The following is a 19692-nucleotide window of genomic DNA, read 5'->3' on the forward strand; positions in this document are numbered from 1 at the left end:
GTTGGTGAGGCACTCGATGCGTGTGTTACAGCGTTCTCAAATTTTCACCTTTTTTATCACTTTTTTGTTTTTTTTTATAATTATTGCAGTTGATAAAAGTATTAGATATTGTTCATGAATCGACAAAACTACATAGTATCAAATAAGCGTAATCATGTTCGTTAAATTTATAATCTTTATACATGGTGCCTATTATGTATGGAATATCGTATATATCTTGGTAAATATCGAATGTATACAAAATTTTTCTATATGAAAGTTGTTTAAAATTTTATTTTCCATAATAAGGCAGCATTCAGTTGTTTTTATTTCAGAAAACAAATGAGTAACGAAAAACAATTGAGTTTTTTAAATGGCAGTAGGTACACCTTTTCACTAGGCTCATTTGATAGAGATTTTTCTTCTCTTTGATGATATATAACACCGTTATTCAAGAAAATTTTTCAAAAAAATTTATTATAATGAGATCAATAACATTAATACAGATATCCTACATAAAAATAAAACAAATGAACATGTACGTTTCGTCTTAAACCTTGAAGACAAAATGAAATTAGCAGTAAAATGGCTTTCATCGAAATGAATGTTCCAAATGATCATTAACTGCAAGGCAGTGGTATCACTTATCACAAAAAGCTAGAAATAAAAATTTTTCCTACACGGATCCTAATAACGTGGTACGTCATTGAAAAGAGAAAAAAATCTCTTATCAAATGAGCCTAATGAAAGTGTGCATTGCTATTTAAAAAAATTCAATTGTTTTTCGATATTCATTTGTTTTCTGAAATAAAAACAATGGAATGCTGCCTTATGCTAAACTTTCATATAGACAAATTTTGTATACAGTCAATATTTACAGAGATAATATATAGGTACTATATTACATACATAATGGGTACCCTGTACATAAAACTTCTTTTTTCGTTGATGTCGCACTGTGCTATTTCGTCGATGTATTTAGATTTTTACATTCTGTAAGTTATCATGAATTCGTCAATATCGAGCATATGAAGACGCGGAGGGAGTTGTATAATAAATTCTAATTCAGAAAATGGTGTTGCATATTTGCTTTGGTCCAATCTACGAGTAAAACTTATTTTTTACTCGTAGGTTCCAATACATATCTGACTGGGCTCATAGTCATATGCTATACGTCTATGCAACTTATCTGTTCAATAACAAATTTTATTTGAAAGCGACACGCGACAAAAAAGGCTAAATAAAAGTTGCTTTTGTTTCATCTACATACGCTGCGTTTTTTATCGCCACGCGACAGGCGACAATAAACGCGTGCATAAAAGCGACCGTGCGTAACTAGAGGGGCGTTTTTTCCGCTACGGAATCAACGCAGCGTTTTACACGCTCTCACGCTGAAGAGTAGGCGGTGACCCATATCTGACGCCACACAGTGTCTGAGACACAAATTGTTTAGTAATTTCAACAGTACACAAAGGGTGCGTAGCCGTGGGTTGTTACTTGTGTTCACGGTGAATAATAACAGCTTGTGTTGCATGCGCCGCGTGCGTCTCAATGTGCGCCACACCTAAAGTGTAAATATGGAATATGGTAGACATATTTTTAATTTTGAATTACGAGTATAACACAATTAATTGATTTTATTTAACTATTATTGGTATGTTTTAAAGTTAAGTAATCAGTGTTTCAATATAAGAGGGTCGATTATGCTTATTACATACAGCCTAACTTACCGTTTACCTTGAATGAACTAAATACTTGTTTAAAGAAAACGTCCCTTACAGCTGCACCAGGTAACGACCAAATAACAAATAAAATGATCACCCAGACGACTAACCTCTTTAAGCGACGCCTTCTTAACTTTTACAATTACTGTTGGCAACAAGGGATATATCCGCAAGAGTGGAAAGAGGCAATTATAGTGCCTATATTAAAAGAAGGCAAAAATCGACTGGACTGTAAGAGTTATCGGCCTATAAGTTTAACCAGTTGCTTGGGAAAGCTGGGGATACAAAAATCGACATCACACTGTGGGGGTATTCTTTGATATCGAAAAAGCTTTCGACATGACATGGCGTGGTGGTATTTTACTACAACTAGAAAAAAAAAACAAAAACAAAGCAAAACAAGAAGCGTATTCTGTAACAAAATTGGTACCTACTGAAGATTAATATGATTTAAATTTATTACGAATGATTTTGAGAATTGATTAAGAAACTGTGTAACTGAATTTTAAAGGACCTAACAGATAACTTTTTTAGATTACTCGGCAAATCATTATAATTACAGCTTCGCAATATTATAGGTAAAGGACCTTTCAAATAGTGCTGTTTTGTGGAAGGGAGGTGTAATCAAGAGATTGAATCTAGGGTTCGAGCTAAAATGGATCTTACTATACAAATACCTTGGTGTTTTGCTCCAGATTAGATTATTTTGTGAAATAAAACTAGAGAATGGTATTTCCTTCTGTTCGCCATATTTAACCATTTCAGATCAGATAATCTATGGGAAATGCGATCATATTTTCTTATTCCGAATATCAGACGCATTCAAGAATTTTGCATTCGTTGTATACGTCTAACATCGGTACTGTCGAGGCATGCACCATACACCGAATCACAGTAGTTAAAATGAGACAGCACTATTGAGTCACATAATATACTTTTTACTTTTTTATTGAGTATGTTATTATATATCAATTTTAGGTTGGTAAACACGTTAGATGTAATAGTGGATATGTGGCGTTTAAATCGTAATCCGGAATCAATATATAAACCCAGACTTTTAACACAATCTACGTTTGACAATTGATTGTCTTTGACTTTCACACAAATCTCCTGTTTTGCATTATTTCTGGCATTTATCTTGCCAAATAGAATCGTAGAAGATTTTATAGGATTGATTTGCAGCCCATGTTCTTCAGATAAATTCACAAGAGTTTGAATGTCCTCATTTATATATTTATTTGCAAGTTTTGTTTCATAGTCAAAGAAATCAAATTGTATTTGTGTGTCATCAGCATATTGATGAAATTTAGTGTATTTCAGTGATTTTCCAAAATTAAAAGTGTAAATAATAAATAACAGCGGTCCGAGTACGGATCCCTGGGGTACCCCTGAAAGAAGATTAGCTGGCGCCGATTCCTGATCATTTAAAACCACTTGTTGGGTTCTTTGACTTAAAAAATGTTTTATTAATAAACAAGCATTTTCGCTGAACCCGATGTAATGTAAGAGGCTAATTAAAATCTCATGATTGATAGAGTCAAAGGCCTTGGAGAAATCGAGTTGAACTAGAGATGATAGTTTTCCTGAGTCTAGGGCAGTCAGTATGTTGTCTGTAATATTAAGTAGCGACGTGGCACAGCTGTAACCCTGTCGAAATCCAGATTGAGTAGGTGGTAAGATATCAAAGCAAGTTAAATATTGCTTAATCTGGTCAGTCATAATTTTCTCCAAGACCTTTGACAGCACCGGCAATATACTTATTGGACGCAAGTCTTTATAGCTTTTCGGAACAGTTGTCTTTAGTAATGGGATCATCTTGGCCTTCTTCCAAATTTTTGGAAATTCGTTATGTCTTAAACAGTAATTTATCAGATACGTTAAATAAGGTGTAATACAGGGAATACACATAATTAACATTTTGACACTGATGCCATCAAGCCCTACAGATTTAGTAGAAATTTTGTTGACATACTTGACCACATCAAAATCTGTTACTTCCTGGAATTCGAATTGTGAGCTTAGGTCTTTTATAAGATTATTATTGTAATATTGAGTTAGCTCCCCTCCATTTACTTGCGTTGTAGGTGTAGCAAAGAAATCACTAATCTTAGGTATGGACATCACTCAAAAATACTGGGATTTCGGTACGCGAAGATTTGCTATATATATTCATTGTTTTTAAATCATGCCAAATATTATTACTGGACTTTAGTCGATGCTCGATATAAGCCTTTTTTTCTCTTTTTATAGCAAGTGTCGTGAAATTACGCAATGTTTCATAGTAATCCCAGTGAGCGACATTTTTAGATATTTTGAACCTAGTATATGCCTTGTCGCGAAGACTAATCATAAATTTTATATTTTCTGTTAGCCACGGAGCAAATGGTTTGGTTATCTTTGCGGTTTTAAATGGTGCATGGCAATCAAAAAGGTGAATTATCTTTTCGTTCAAAAATGACACCATGCCATCAGCGTCTTTTAGCGAATAGATATAGGTAATTCCAATTAATGTTGTGCAAGTGTCTATTGAAGGATACTACCCCAGAACAAAAAACTTAGAAGGGAAACGTAAACGGGAACAACTGAGTGCAAATATAGTTAGTTTGGAGAACATTCAATAGATGGCGAATAGTTAGCGTGCGTGTTAAAGTTACTAAATCTAGTGACTTTCGTGCGTGTTCGCCATTATGACAGTTGAATTTTGAATTATGATTGACGGCTTATTGTGCTTTAAGTATAATTACTATTCATTATTACAATGAATTATGCATATACAAGTCGAGAACGTAAATGTTGTGTGACAAATTGTGAAGACGTTTCCCAAAAATGGAGCCCGAAGTTTTTAAGAATTGGTTTAGAATATAATTTTTCTGACTGCGCTTTAGAACCTGGAACACGAAGAGATTTAAAGCGTGTGGCAGTTCGCACATTATATTTAGCAGGTAGCACTAATTGAATTGTAATAAATTGCTACATATTTTGTTTTTAGAACGATCTCGAGAGCATCATACAGTAGAGTTCCATGAAGTTGATCTTGTATCTTGTATAATCATATTAAATTAAATATAACTCCTTGATTGGATTAATTGGAGTTGTTACTTATAAAACAAGTGCTCTGTACTCTTTGAAGGTCCTGACTGGTGAGGTGCATCCGCATTAAACTGAATTTATTTGGATCCCTAACAAACAAAATTGGACTTCACTGGCTGGATTCATTTACCTTTTAGGTTTCAGTTATAGTCAAATCCAATGTTATTGTTACAGATCCGGAGAAATTCAGTATCATGCGGACGTAGCTTACATTTTAATATTTAAATTTGGCGCCATTCACTCAAAAAGCTGCTGAGAACATACACGAGATGGCGCGTCATTTTTACATTACATTACAGTTTCCATTCTAAGTTTGTTGTTCTATGGATACTACATCAAAATTTCTAAAGTTTCTATAGGTACCGTCAAACGGGGTGGAGTCGATCAAAAAAATGCGTTTTTTTGAGATAACTGAAAAACTAATGATTATATTTTGACGCAATTAAAAATGTAACATCCTTGATGCTTAGGTTGTCGATTGGTTACTAAAAAAGGTCGTAGATGGAGCAGTTTTTTTTTTATTTTTAATCAAAGGGTGATCGACTTCACCCCATGGTTCGGGGTGAAGTCGATCACCCCTTTTAAAATGCATATTTCTCACTTCAGGCCCGTTTGGAGGTGTAGTCGATCATTGAAAAATAAAAAATATATATATTAAACGACATTTTCAGAAAAATTTTGCAATAAAACGCATATATTGAGAAAAAATAAACGTTTATTCTATGAACAGGATTAACACAGCCGTTGATTTCGTGATGAAACAAACCGTTCATAGACAAATTAAACTTAAAAATAAAAAACAAAAAATTAAACTAAAAAACAATATTCAAAAAAAAACAATAGAACGCAAAAAATTCTACTGGAGCGTTTCCAGTTCTTCTCCAAGCGAGAAATAATATTTGCCGCGCTTCAGAGACTTCAAAATAACACGTCGGACAATCTGTTGTCTGTTTATTACAGACTCATCCAGAATATTCGGAAAACTGAAGAACACAGATTTGTTGGATGCATGCTTTCTCAGTGTACTTACAACTAATTCAGTCTCTGTCATTTCAATAATTTTAGCGATATAAAATCGATCTCTTTTATTAGTTTCATATTTGGTGATTATAAAGTCTCCTATATCACAGCCGCCGGATGAGTCAGGAATGTCTACGATACGCCACTGCCCTAGCACACGATGATGAGAAAATCAAACAAAAACAAATTGCTTTGAACGTAACCTCAAAACCTCACAAAATACTGCGAAAATCAAGTGATTCACTTCACCCCGTTGTTTTGATTCGACACACAAAAATTCTAATTGAAACCACGCAAAAAATAAATTAGCATATCTGATTGAGCCCATCTTTTCTTAATGATATTCCTTATCACCTAGAGGGACTAGGACGGGCCTAGTTTTTACAGGTTCGGCTGTGCAGATGTTTGATTTCGCATATTTTACTGATTGATAAATTTTGCTTCCTACTATTTAATTTTTTTTGGAAAACTCACCTTTCAAGATCAACCTGCTTCACTAGTATAATGTTTGTTTGCTTGTTGGACACACGATCGTGAATAAAAATCAGCTGATTTGTGATGCGTTGTTGCCATATGCTTAAAAACAAGTGGAAATCCCGGTTTGATCAACTTCACCCCTGCCGATCAACTTCACCCCGTTTGACGGTAATGAATTTAGATTTTACATTCTTTATCAAAATTGTATAATCACAATACGTCAGAGAATGATCTGACACACCATGCAACGTAATAATTTTATAATTAGCATGTGACTTGTGGATTGGAACAATTATTAAATCTAATAAGGAACAACTCGTCTTGGATATCCTTGTGGGTTCATTAATTATTTGTTGGAGACCCATTGTTTCCAAAAGAGTTTGAAATTGAATGGTACCAGCATCTTCAACTTTAAGCAGGTTTAAATTAAAATCACCTAAACACACCAACTCATCAGCTGTAAGTAAAATTGGAACAATACGTTCCTCAAAAGATTCAATAAATTCTGAAATCGAAAAATCGGGGCGTCTATAAATAACACCAATTGTAACTGATTCGTTATTAAAAGTTAGCAAAGTCCAAATATGTTCGAAACACTTAATGTCACAGGTACGTACTAATTTATATTGCAAACTGACTTTGATGTATAATCCAACTCCACCTCCCCACGTAAGAGTACGTCTGTCTTTTCTTACAAAAACATATCCATTAATTGCTACCACCGAATCTAAAATAGTTGGCGAAAGCCAGGTTTCAGTAACTGCCACAATGTCGTAATCATTTTCCAAAACATGTTTCTTGAAGTCTATAAATGGATTGGTTAGTGATCGTACATTCAAATGTGCTAATTTAATTAGGTTAGTACCGTTGAGTGAAAAGTAATAAGAGACGCAACTTGATCAATTTATATGAGGCTTGTGCGGGCACCGACAAATAGATGCGCCAGTTGTCAAAAGGCACCGAGATCACAGAGTACTTGACTTTTATTCGATGCCGAGGCCCCGAGATGTTTAAGTGACGTGATTGATTCGAAAGTGTTTGTAATGACGTCACGTACTATTTTTCACTCAACGGTTAGTACCTACCCATCATTACACGAAAATAAGTGTAGTCATTGTCATTATATTTCGGTCTCGTTCCGGTAAATAAAATGTAGTATCCCCATCCCCGCGCCGAATGTTCACGAGGTTGAAAGCGAAAGAGTGGTCGACGTTATGCGTGTAGGTGTATACTCAACTCAAGCTCATTCTTCGTTTTCGTGCCGATTGTGCAGTACTTACACGCGTGTTTTAGGTTGTTTCACATTTCTGTACAGCATGCCTAAGGGTAATAAAAAGAGGAAAAGGAGGGACAGTTCTTCCGAAGACGAACGCATCTTAAGAAAAATACACAAGTTGCAGAAGCAATTGAGAAATCACAAAGAAAATTTTTTAAGTGACAACGACGTTGCATCCGGTGCATCACCTTTCAGTTCGCATTCGTCAGTAGAAGGGGCTGCAGATTTGTCGTTTAACGAGCCGACGCCAGCCCTTTCCGACGTAGTACAAAACATTATCACTCCTGAAGGTATTTGTTTTGAAGGATTGTTATTTTGCTATGGACGGACTTCCTTTGGGCGCCCGTAGTGTTTTAATGTATTTTCGGCAATAGATTCAATACCTATTTATGGTAATAGGCAAAATGCTATTTATGGCAATAGCATTTTTTGTAACTGCAAGGGGAAACTCACCACACGGCACCATTTGCCCAGTTTAATCTATTTATGGTAATAGATTCAATAGGCCTATTTTTGGCAATAGGCAATTTGCTATTTTGGCAACTTTAATTTAACCACGGTACTTTTCATTAGCAATTAGTTTTTTTTTTTTTTTTGCTATGACGTCTTTCTTACACAATGCACAAACGGAACGTTCCCGCGCACCGCTGTTTTCCAGTTGCATAATCATTTTATGAGGTCATCGCCCGGCAGTTGGAATGCGATGCGTTTCCCCTTGCTATTTTATATCGGTTTTAAACACGCCTTCCTGATCTGAATTTTTCAACCAGAAAATTTACTTATTTTGTTAATGTTTTTTTTCTCTCTGGTGGCGTAAGCTGAAAGCTTTTCTATACTGCAGGTCCATCACAGGAAGAACCACCAGCCCTAGACGAAAACATTTTGTCACTGCTAGGCAAATTACCTTCAAAGTCGATCACTTCGGGACCTCCTTTACATAAAGATGTAGCCACTAGATGGATTACCTTAATTAATGAGGGATTAGTGGAAGAGGAAAAGCTCTCGATCTTGCGCGATTACCCACCTGCGGATAATTGCCTATTGTTAAACAGTCCGAAGCTGAATCCCGAAATTGCAAAGGCATTAAACATACAAATTGTAAAAAGGGACGAAAATTTAGCGGAGCTGCAAAATCAAATTGGAGGCGCATTGTCAGCTCTAGGTAAACTGCTCACCTAGCTTTTGTCCAATGAAGGAGGAGAAAATTTTGACTATATTAAGTTAGCAAGCGATGCGAGTAAATTGCTACTTGACTTTCACCACAAGCAAGCTATAACACGACGTAATTTAATCGCAATAAATCTTAGGAAAGATCTCAAAGACACCCTAACCTCAAGCGCTTCAGATGGTTGGCTGTTTGGAGAGAAACTATCTGAACGTGTTAAAGCCGCACGAGAACTAGAAAGATCAAGCTGGGAACTCAAACAGAAAGAATATAAAAAGCAAGACCTTCGCAGGAAGACATCTTCCACCACTTTAAACTACCAGCGTCCTCCTCGGAAAGTTTTCAGGGAAGGCAACCAAGGAGGACGGCAACGACCAGTTTCAGGGAATGCCTTCAATCGGAACAGGGAATATTACAAGAAATCGACCACCAACCGAGAACCTCGGAAACACAACTATCAACGCCAGGAAGCTCGTCCCAAGAACCGACACCACCACAACCTGTAATTAAAGAGGTCAGTAGTTTAGTAGGACGACTTGGACATTTCTCGCATGCTTGGCGAGCGATAACCGGAGATAAGAAAATTTTATCTTGGATTGAAGGGATAAAATTGCCTTTCATTTGCAAACCGGCACAAAAAGTTGCACCTGCAGAACCAATTTGGTCACCGAAAGAAAGTGCAATTCTTTCTGTTCACATCCAAGAACTCTTAGAAACAGGTGCAATTAGTGTAACAAAACCCTGTGTGGGTCAGCATATTTCAAATATTTTCATGAGACCCAAACCTGATGGTTCGCATAGAGTAATCTTAAATTTAAAATCACTAAATATTTTTATCGGAACCCAGCACTTTAAAATGGAAGATCGAAAAACAGTTGCCAATCTGCTGCAAGAAAAAGCATATATGGCCACCATAGATTTGAAGGATGCGTACTACCTTTTGCCAATTCGCAGAAAAGACAGAAAATTCTTACGTTTTAAATTTAAGGGGACCCTTTTCCAATATAATTGCATGCCTTTTGGGCTTAGTTGCGCTCCTTTAATATTTACAAAATTAATGAAACCAGTAGCTGCTTTCTTAAGGAAAAATAATTTTACTTCTGTCATCTATTTAGATGACTTCCTCTTGCTAGGAAATTCATTTGAAAAGTGTAATGATAACGTTGTTTTCACTATACAGTTTTTAGAAAAACTAGGGTTTGTTATAAATTACAAAAAGAGTGTACTAACCCCTAGTCAATCGTGTCGATACCTGGGATTCATTTACAACTCCATGGATTTGTCAATTTCAATACCAGACGATAAGAAATCTGGAATTATTAAATTACTTCAAACTTTCTCAAAGACAAGGAGGTGCAAAATCAGAGAGTTCGCACATTTAGTGGGGAAACTTGTCTCTCTCTGCCCAGCAGTGCGCTATGGTTGGTTATATACAAAATTATTGGAGCAACACAAATTTAGAGAATTATTAAAGTCCTCTGGTAACTTCCAAAATTTAATGACTATACCAAGCACCTTGTTAGGCGATTTATGTTGGTGGAAACGCGCTGTTCCAAGCGGATCTAATAATATTCGGCTGGACCATTTTGATCTGGAAATTTACTCGGACGCTTGCTTGACAGGCTGGGGCGCTTATTGTAAAAACAAAAAATCACATAGTCTCTGGTCATTAGCTGAAAGGGATACCCACATAAATTTCCTAGAATTACAAGCGGCCTTTTTTGGTTTAAAATGCTTCGCCAACAAACTGAAACATTGTAGCATCTTACTGCGAATAGACAATACAACAGCCATTGCCTATATTAATCGAATGGGGGGTATTCGATATGAAAAACTGAATACTTTGTGTCGCGAAATATATGGCAATGGTGCGAACAGAGAGATGTCTTTATTTTTGCATCTTACATTAGTTCTGCAGAAAACAAGGAAGCTGACACTGAATCTCGGAAGTTGCACCAAGACACAGAATGGGAATTAAATTTTAACGAGTTCAAAGAAGTGGTAACTAAGCTAGGAAAACCAGAAATAGACTTGTTTGCAAGCAGGTTAAACAAAAAATGTGAACACTTCGTGTCCTGGCACAATAACCCAGAGGCAAAAGACACTGACGCTTTCACCTTAGACTGGTACTCATGGAAGTTTTATGCTTTTCCCCCATTCTCTTTAGTCTCACGGGTGTTACGAAAGCTGGTAAATGATAAGGCAGAAGGAATAGTTGTGGTCCCATACTGGCCCACACAACCTTGGTACCCTTTATTTACTTCACTGTTGGTCAAACAGCCAATAATTTTAAAACCAAAATATAACTTGCTTCTCTCCATTGATAGGTCTCCACACCCATTATGGCGCCAGCTTACCCTGGTGGCAGGATACTTATCGAACAAGCCCTAAAGTTAGAAAAAATTCCGGAATCAGCACTGGACATATGCTTGTCCTCAATTACACCAGTAACACTCAAACAATATGATTCAGGATTGAGAAAATGGTGGTCATTTTTTAAACCAACGAATGTCAACATTTCCACTGCAACAGTTGTCGACATTTTGGATTTCCTAGGCAGTTCCTTTAAAAAGGGTGTATCTTATGGAACATTAAACTCTTACAGATCAGCGATTGGACAATTGAGGAGTCCCATCATAACGACCGACTTTCGAATTCAAAGGTTTGTTAAAGGAGTATATCACCTGAGGCCAAACTTACCGAAATATGAAAACACATGGGATCCCTCCATCCTTTTAACATATTTGGACACCCTTAAGAACACGGAAATCACGCTTCAACAACTATCCTACAAGGTAGTTACGCTTCTGGCGCTTGCTACAGGACAGCGAGTTCAAACGTTATCCTTAATTGAAATGGCAAATATAAGATCAACTTCGGAAGGCCTAGACATAAAAATACCCCGAAGAATAAAAACATCTAGAAAAAATGCATTCCAGCCATCACTATCGCTCCCATTTTATGAAGAAAACACAAACACCTGTGTAGCTACAGCTAGCACCATTCTGCTTTACATAGAGAAGACGAGCAGAGTTCGAAACTCAGATGCCTGCGGAAACCTTATTATTACATTTAAATATCCACACAAAAATGCATCAGCACAAACCATCAGCCGCTGGATCAGACAAACGATGTTGGATGCGGGTATCGACACGGAACAGTTCTCAGCACACAGCACAAGACATGCAGCTACTTCATTGGCCAAACGGAAAGGTGTCCCGCTAGACATAATACATTCTGCAGCGGGCTGGTCAAAGAACTCAAAAACGTTTGCCAAGTTTTACAAAAGACCATTACGAGATCCACATGCATTTGCAAAGGCAATATTGGCCAATAAATCCTAATCGTAAGAAGCGTATTTTGATCCACTTATATCTTTTGGATATTTCACTGTTCTAGTTTACCATAGATACCATATATAAGTTTTAGTATTATGTTCAAAAAAATTTAAAATAAATTGGCTCACCCACATAAATAATTTTTATGGAATCCTTTGTTATAATGGAAGTTGCCTCAACTCTCTAAACATCTACATTTTATTTACCTTCACGAGACCTCATATAATTACGATCGAACTTCACACAGGTAAGTTCGTTTGATCTAGTAATTATACTCATACAAATTACAATTGAAGTGAGCTTTGATATAGAAAAAGCATACCCACACAAACAATGCATGTGTTATATGTATATATAACATTCACAATAAATAACTAAGAATTTACAAATTTTATAGTTCAATGTACATCATTTAAACAGTCTGTATTAAATATGTGAAATACCTTGGAGTTATCATTCATACGCATAAAAATTTTCCCATTACGCACCCAAAGATATTTAATGTTATGCGTCTTTTTGTACTCTCTACACTTTGAAAATAACTGTCTGTTGACGACTTGTGTATATTTGGTAGTGGCAAAACTATTGGTCAAATATCAAGAAAAATGCAACCTATTGTTAATCAAGTTTTGGAAAATGCTGAGGAAACAGGATTTACTTTTTCTGTCACCAAAACAAGATGTGTCCACTTCTGTAGGCTACGTACACCACATTACGACCCCCTACTGTTCATTAATCAAACCCCAATTCCATGCGTGGATTACGTTAGGTTTCTGGGTATGACATTGGATAGTAAGCTAACTTGGGAGAAGCACATTAGCGACTTGATATTGAAATGTGATAGAGCTTTAAACCTCGTCAAATGTTTGTGCTCTACAAAATGGGGCGTCGATGTGGCTACTTTAATCAACATATACAAGTCCCTCGTATTATCGAAAATTGATTATGGATGTTTTGTCTACGGTTCAGCTAGATCCTCTCGATTGTTACAACTTCACAAAATTCAAAATCGTGCTTTGAGACTATGCTTAGGTGCATTCCCTACATCGCCGAGCACCAGCCTCCACATAGAGGCCAACGTCATGCCTCTGCAATATAGAAGAGAGAAATTATTAAGCAACTATGTTTGTAACAGAGCATCACATGATAGTCACCGTAATTATAAGATCCTCTTTAAAAATGTTACTGCATACACCGACAGACCCACTATTACTCGTCCACTAACTGTAAGAGCGCAGGAAATTCATCCAGATTTGTTAACTGAAATATGTAATATAATACCTCACAATAAACCGGAAATTCCCCCTTGGAGAAATTTTCTAATAAATGTTGACACTAGTCTGTTGCAGTATGATAAATATGGCACTAACCCTAAATTAATACGTGCACATTTTCATAATATTGTAACGTGATTTATAAATTCGGGTTCGATTTATATCAATATTTATTAAACAGAACTAAAACACTATATAATCCGTACAATTTATATCGGTTATTTATATCACTCACAAACTCACACTTCGCAATTTATATTTCCGCGCTCGATGTTTCGTCCGTACTCGTTCGGTAGTAGACTCCCGCGATGTTCGGTCCGCAACCATTTATACACGCAAGCAATGTAAGTCCCGAACATTCTCGAATACGCGTAGAAAATTCCAGAGCGCCAAAGGCGACGTCATGTCTGGAGCATTTCCGTTACACTGCCCCCTTCTTAATTCTGGACGTCTCGTTCAGAAACTGCGTTAGTATTACTTTTTAATGCCTCGTGTCGGAATCTGCAGTCAGAGCCTGCTCGACAAACACCTTTCTTGAAAAAGTAACAGTCCACAGTTTTGCGGAGGGTCGTCCCCTGTGGGTTGAAGCAGCATACTGTAATTCGAACGCTAGTGTTTCTAAAAATCACTTCGATCATGGTTCGCACTATTTTCCAGTCCAACCCATCTAAACCACATCCAATCTTCGGGATCGCCAAGCTATTTATGTCATAGTATGCCATGAGTTTCTTTAAGCTTTTTAAAGCAGACCAGAGGTTTTCATAGGTGGGTTTGCCTTCTAACGTTTTCTTTGAAACCAAGTAGAACAAAGAGCGTTGACTATCTTCCAAGCGCAGTACTTTACCCACTCGTGGTCTTTGCTTTAACAACTCGTCGATTCTTCCAAATCTTTTTCGGAATACGGAAGCTATACCTCTACTCATGCGAAGGTCTTCGGCGACACAATGGGCGATGGAAACGTTAACCGGAAGCTCAAAAATATTTTGATAAATTTCCTGAGTAACGCCAAATCGAGCTTTCTTCCGCTGGGCGTAATTTGACATAAAATCGTTAAAGTCTGGCTCGATCCCAAAGCTGCGTTCCTCTTCTCGAATACCTCTAACTTCTTCGTTGTTGTTGGATCCGGCATATCGTGCGAGTCGATTAATGTGGACAACTTTCGGTTTCCGGTGGTTCATTCTGATACGATATATCACGTCATTTATTTTCTTGATCACCTCATACGGACCTTCCCATTGTCTTTGTAGCTTGGGAGAAAGACCTCTTCGTCTCTGTGGATTGTGCAGCCATACCAGATCTCCAGCTTCAAAAGTTTCATTGGCCGAGCGGAGGTTGTATTGATTTCTCATGCGATCGCTGGCAATCTGAATATGACTTCTAGCCAAGTCGTGAATATCGTTCATCTTCGCCTTTAGTTGGTCAACATAATTTTCACCTGCGACATATTCTTCATGGGGTTTACGCCCAAACTCGAGATCACATGGAAGGCGTAGTTCACGACCCAACATAAGGCAGGCAGGAGTCTGACCCGTGGTCTCGTTGACGGCTGATCGATATGCCATAAGGAACAGGTGGAGGTACTGGTCCCAATTTTTCTGATGTTCTGCCACGACTTTTGAAAGATATTTACCCATCGTTCGATTCATTCTCTCCACCATTCCATCTGACTGAGGATGCAAAGGTGTTGTTCTGGTTTTATTGGCTCCTACCAATCGACAAACATCTTGGAACAAAGCCGATTCAAAGTTCCTTCCTTGGTCCGAATGGATTTCTATAGGAACACCAAAACGTGTAAAGAACTCCTTTACCAACACTTCTGCAACTGTTGCTGCCTCTTGGTTTGGAATAGCGTAAGCTTCAGTCCACTTTGTGAAATAATCCATAGCCACTAGGATATATTTATTTCCGCCATCTGTCTCGGGAAACGGTCCTGCGATATCGATAGCAACTCGTTCCATCGGACTACCAACGTTATACTGCCTCATGGGTGCCTTTTTCTTGGAGACTGGTCCGTTTCCAGTAGCACATAACTCACATTTTTGACACCATCGCCGGACATCTTCTTTACGGTTGACCCAATAGAATCGCTCACGTACCCTTTGCAACGTTTTCGTAATACCAAAGTGTCCTCCGGAAGCGCCGTCATGCAATTTTCGCAATACTTCCGACACTTTGCTCCTAGGTACTACTAATTGCAGCGTCGATTCGGTGCCATCTTCACTTTCAAGGGTCCTATACAACAGGTTGTCTTTCAGAGTCAGGCTATTCCATTGGCCCCAATAACTCTTTACTTCAGGACTTGTGGCACTAATGTCTTGCCAGTCTGGTTTTTGTCCGTGGCGCATCCAATTCAGAACAGATTTTATACTTGGGTCGTTTTCTTGGGCCGTTTTGATTTCGCTTGGCTTCCATTCCTCACTCTCTACAGTTGTTCGTCGCAGATGGCCAATCTTGTCTTCTATTTTAGAACAATGTGTGCAAGTTGTCCTTGCACGGTCTTCTTGACAAAGCGTCTGCATTATTGTGGACTTTTCCAGCCCTGTGTTCAATGTCGTAGTCATATTCCTGAAGACGTTCTAACCATCTTGCCACCTGTCCTTCTGGGTTTCGGAACTGCAAGAGCCACTTTAGCGCTGCATGATCTGTCCTTATCAGGAACTTGCGGCCGTAAAGGTACTTATGGAAATGTTCGCATGCCTTTACCACACCCAGGAGCTCTCGCCTAGTCACACAATAATTCCTCTCGGGTTTCGACAGTACTTTGCTGAAATAGGCAATGACTCTTTCCTGTCCGTCTTGCAATTGAGAGAGAACAGCTCCAATGGCGGTGTTACTGGCATCGGTATCTAGCACAAACTTTCCTTCATTTCTGGGGTAGCCAAGGATAGGTGCGCTAGTAAGAGCTTGCCGGAGATGTTCGAAAGCTCTTTGACAGTCGTCACTCCATTCGTACTCATTGCCTTCTTCTGTCAACTTTATTAATGGTTTGGCAATGTTGGCAAATCCTTTCACGAATCGTCTATAATAGGTGCACAAACCGAGGAAACTTCGAATCTCGTGCTTGTTCTCAGGAATCGGCCACTCTTGAATCGCTATAATCTTCTCTGGGTCAGCTGTAACACCATCACGAGATACGATGTGCCCCAAATATTTAACTTCTTTTTGGAACATAAAGCATTTCTTGGGACTTAGTTTTAAATTGGCCTCTCGTAATCGTCCAAACACCTCTCTCAGGTTCTTTAGGTGTTCTTCAAAAGTTTTTCCTACGACAATTACATCATCCAAATATACCAGACATGTCTGCCACGTTAGTCCCCTTAGAACTGCTTCCATAAGTCTCTCAAACGTCGCGGGGGCATTACACAATCCGAAAGGCATTACTGTGAATTGCCAAAGTCCAGAGCCTATAGAAAACGCGGTCTTCTCTCGGTCTGTCGATTCCATCCCCACTTGCCAATAACCACTCTTTAGGTCGAGTGTGGAAAACCATTGGGCTCCGGATAGAGTGTCCAAGGTGTCGTCTATTCTTGGCAGTGGATAGCTATCTTTCTTGGTGACCGAATTTAATAGACGGTAGTCAACGCAAAATCTTGTGGAGCCATCCTTCTTCTTTACAAGCACTATCGGTGATGACCAAGGACTATTCGATGGCTCGATGACACCTTGTTTTCTCATGTCTCTAATAATCTCAGCTTCGTCTCGTTTAGCCAAGGGGAGTCGCCTTGGCTGTTGCCTAATCGGTTGGGAATTGCCAGTATTTATTTTATGGGTGACTATGCTCGTCTTGCCCTTGTCCTGGTCGTTTATCGCGAACACATCTCGGAATTCCACAAGCATATTTTTCACCTTTTGTCGTTGTCTATTGTCCAAATCTGGAGTGTTTTTAATGACCATATCTATCAGCTCTCTTGGATACTTTCCTTTAGATAGATTTTACAGAGCGAATAGCCGAGATGGGCACACACTGTCCAACTACAGTTCGTTTGCTTAGCTTAACAGGACTATCTTTCAAATTCATAATTCGAATCGGAACGCCATTTTGAACTTTTACCAGAGCCCTAGCCACTAGAAATTCCTTTTCGTTTAGTGCTTCAACTATCCGTAGGCTTCCCTGGCGACAATATCCATCTAAAGTGGTCATTATAATTTTTTCACTAAGTCCGGGTATAATGACGTCATGAGTGGTTAACAGGCGGATGACATCTTCTTTGTCTTCATGGAAAGGGAGTTCTTCATCGCCAACCTTTAACACGCCCTTTTTCACGTCCAACACAGCTCCGAGTTTCTTAAGAAGATCCATCCTAATAAGTACTCTTTATTTGGAGATTTATATTGACAGAGATGATTTATAAATGAAACGTGCTTACAACGACATGCGACCTAGCCCACCGTTGCAGGCGTACCAACCTTGACCTCCCCAGGCTTGCATACATCACACATCCCCAAGATGAATTGATCAGAAATATCAGCAATTAGCACCTGGTGATTGATGGTGGTCTTTCCGATGGTGACAGACATTTGTATTTCTCCGTGCGTTTTTATTCTTTCACCAGTTGCTGTTTTTAACTGCACGGTCGAAGATGAGATCCGAGAATGATTCTTCAATAACTCTGGTCTTGCAATAGTTCTTGTTGCACCTGTGTCTAGTAGCAAGGATCTGTCTTCTCCATTAACTCGGCCGTCGATGTACAAACTCAGAACTTTTCCAGACGACGAAATGTTTACAGTGAAGATCGGGGCTTTGTTTCTGCAGGTCGACGATAGCCCCTTCCTGTCGACCTTTCTTAGCTTTCCGACTGCTGCAATGGTTTTTGGCAGTTGCGGCAAACGTGTCCAATCTCGCCGTGGTTCACGTTTCTTTGCCAGTGACTGTATTGCTTTATTGATCTTTTCTTCCACTACTTTACTGACCTTTTCTTCAAAACTTCCAGAGCCACCTTCCTCTTCGATTGTTCTTACCCGGCTGTCACTGCGAGGTTCCACCATACGTACTCGCGCACTTCCATGACTAGCTTTCTTGGCGGCTTCGAATTCTAACGCATGGGCCAAAGCTTTCTCAATTTTGTCGTGCCTAGCCAGTCTCAAAGCCTGCTGGGCATCTCCATCACGAACGGCATCGATAAATGTTTGTACAGCCAGTTGATCAAGAAAGCTCTCCGGTGCCGTAGGGTATGCCAATCGAATCAGTCTAGCGATGTCCGCTTCAAGTTCCTGCAAACTTTCTCCAGGTTTCTGCATTCGGTTCTTGACTTGGGAATAGTAAACTTGCTGAAGGTGTTTATCGCCATATCGCATTTCGAGTCGCGCTACTATTTGTTGGAAGTTCTGTTGATCCTCGGGGATGGTCCGCAACACATCCAGAGCATCTCCTCTCAGAGCAAGAATCAGGGCTGTAGTTTTGTCTTGAAGAGTCCATTTATTTGCCGCAGCTGCTGCTTCAAACTGTCGAACGTACGTGGTCCAAGGAATCTTACCATCAAAAGTAGGTGGCTTTACTCGGGCTTGCTGAACGTCGCCTTCTACTCTAGTATTTGTTTCTGGAGCACTACTAGTACGCTCTTTCGTAGTCAGTCGCAAGAATTGCTCGCGCAGCTCTTCATACTTGTGCTCAATCTCGACGAATGTTGCTTTAAATGTTTTGGAAACTTCCGTAATTCTATCTTCAACTTTTTCTTCAATTGATTTAGAGACTTCTTCGATAATCTTTCTAGAATTTTCCTCCATCTTTTCGAACTTCTCGTCCATTTTCTCGAACTTCTGTTCAAAATTTCTAGAATTTTCTTCCAACTTCTCTTGAATATTTCTAGAATTTTCTTCATTAATCTTTCTAGAATTTTCTTCCATTTTCTCGAACTTCTCTTCAAAATTTCTAGAATTTTCTTCCAACTTCTCTTGAATATTTCTAGAATTCTTCATTAATCTTTCTAGAATTTTCTTCCATTTTCTCGAACTTCTCTTCAAAATTTCTAGAATTTTCTTCCAACTTCTCTTGAATATTTCTAGAATTTTCTTGGGTGCTTTTCATTTCTTGTTGCAACACCTGTTGGCCATTTTGGATTTGCTGGAGCAAATTGAGCATCGTTTCTTCCATTTTAGCGGCAGCAGATCTTGTTACAGGCATACACAAGCACAAGCACTTAATTTAATTTTATTTACTTTTAATTAATTTAATTAACCCCACACCTGACACCAATGTAACGTGATTTATAAATTCGGGTTCGATTTATATCAATATTTATTAAACAGAACTAAAACACTATATAATCCGTACAATTTATATCGGTTATTTATATCACTCACAAACTCACACTTCGCAATTTATATTTCCGCGCTCGATGTTTCGTCCGTA

At 38.4% G+C, this 19692-nt stretch overlaps 1 protein-coding gene across 1 annotated transcript; it reads left to right on the forward strand.

Annotated features, from left to right (window-relative positions):
• Window positions 1-7433: 7433 nt before the first annotated feature.
• Window positions 7434-8877, forward strand: LOC116182951. Its single transcript, XM_031503518.1, has 2 exons — window positions 7434-7856; window positions 8408-8877. The coding sequence occupies exons 1-2, from the start codon at window positions 7505-7507 to the stop codon at window positions 8743-8745; spliced, it is 690 nt and encodes a 229-aa protein (XP_031359378.1). The 5' UTR covers window positions 7434-7504; the 3' UTR covers window positions 8746-8877.
• Window positions 8878-19692: the final 10815 nt, after the last annotated feature.

This window comes from Photinus pyralis, unplaced genomic scaffold, assembly GCF_008802855.1.
Source record: "Photinus pyralis isolate 1611_PpyrPB1 unplaced genomic scaffold, Ppyr1.3 Ppyr1.4_unclustered_Scaffold8227, whole genome shotgun sequence".
Classification (NCBI taxonomy): Eukaryota; Metazoa; Arthropoda; class Insecta; order Coleoptera; family Lampyridae; genus Photinus; species Photinus pyralis.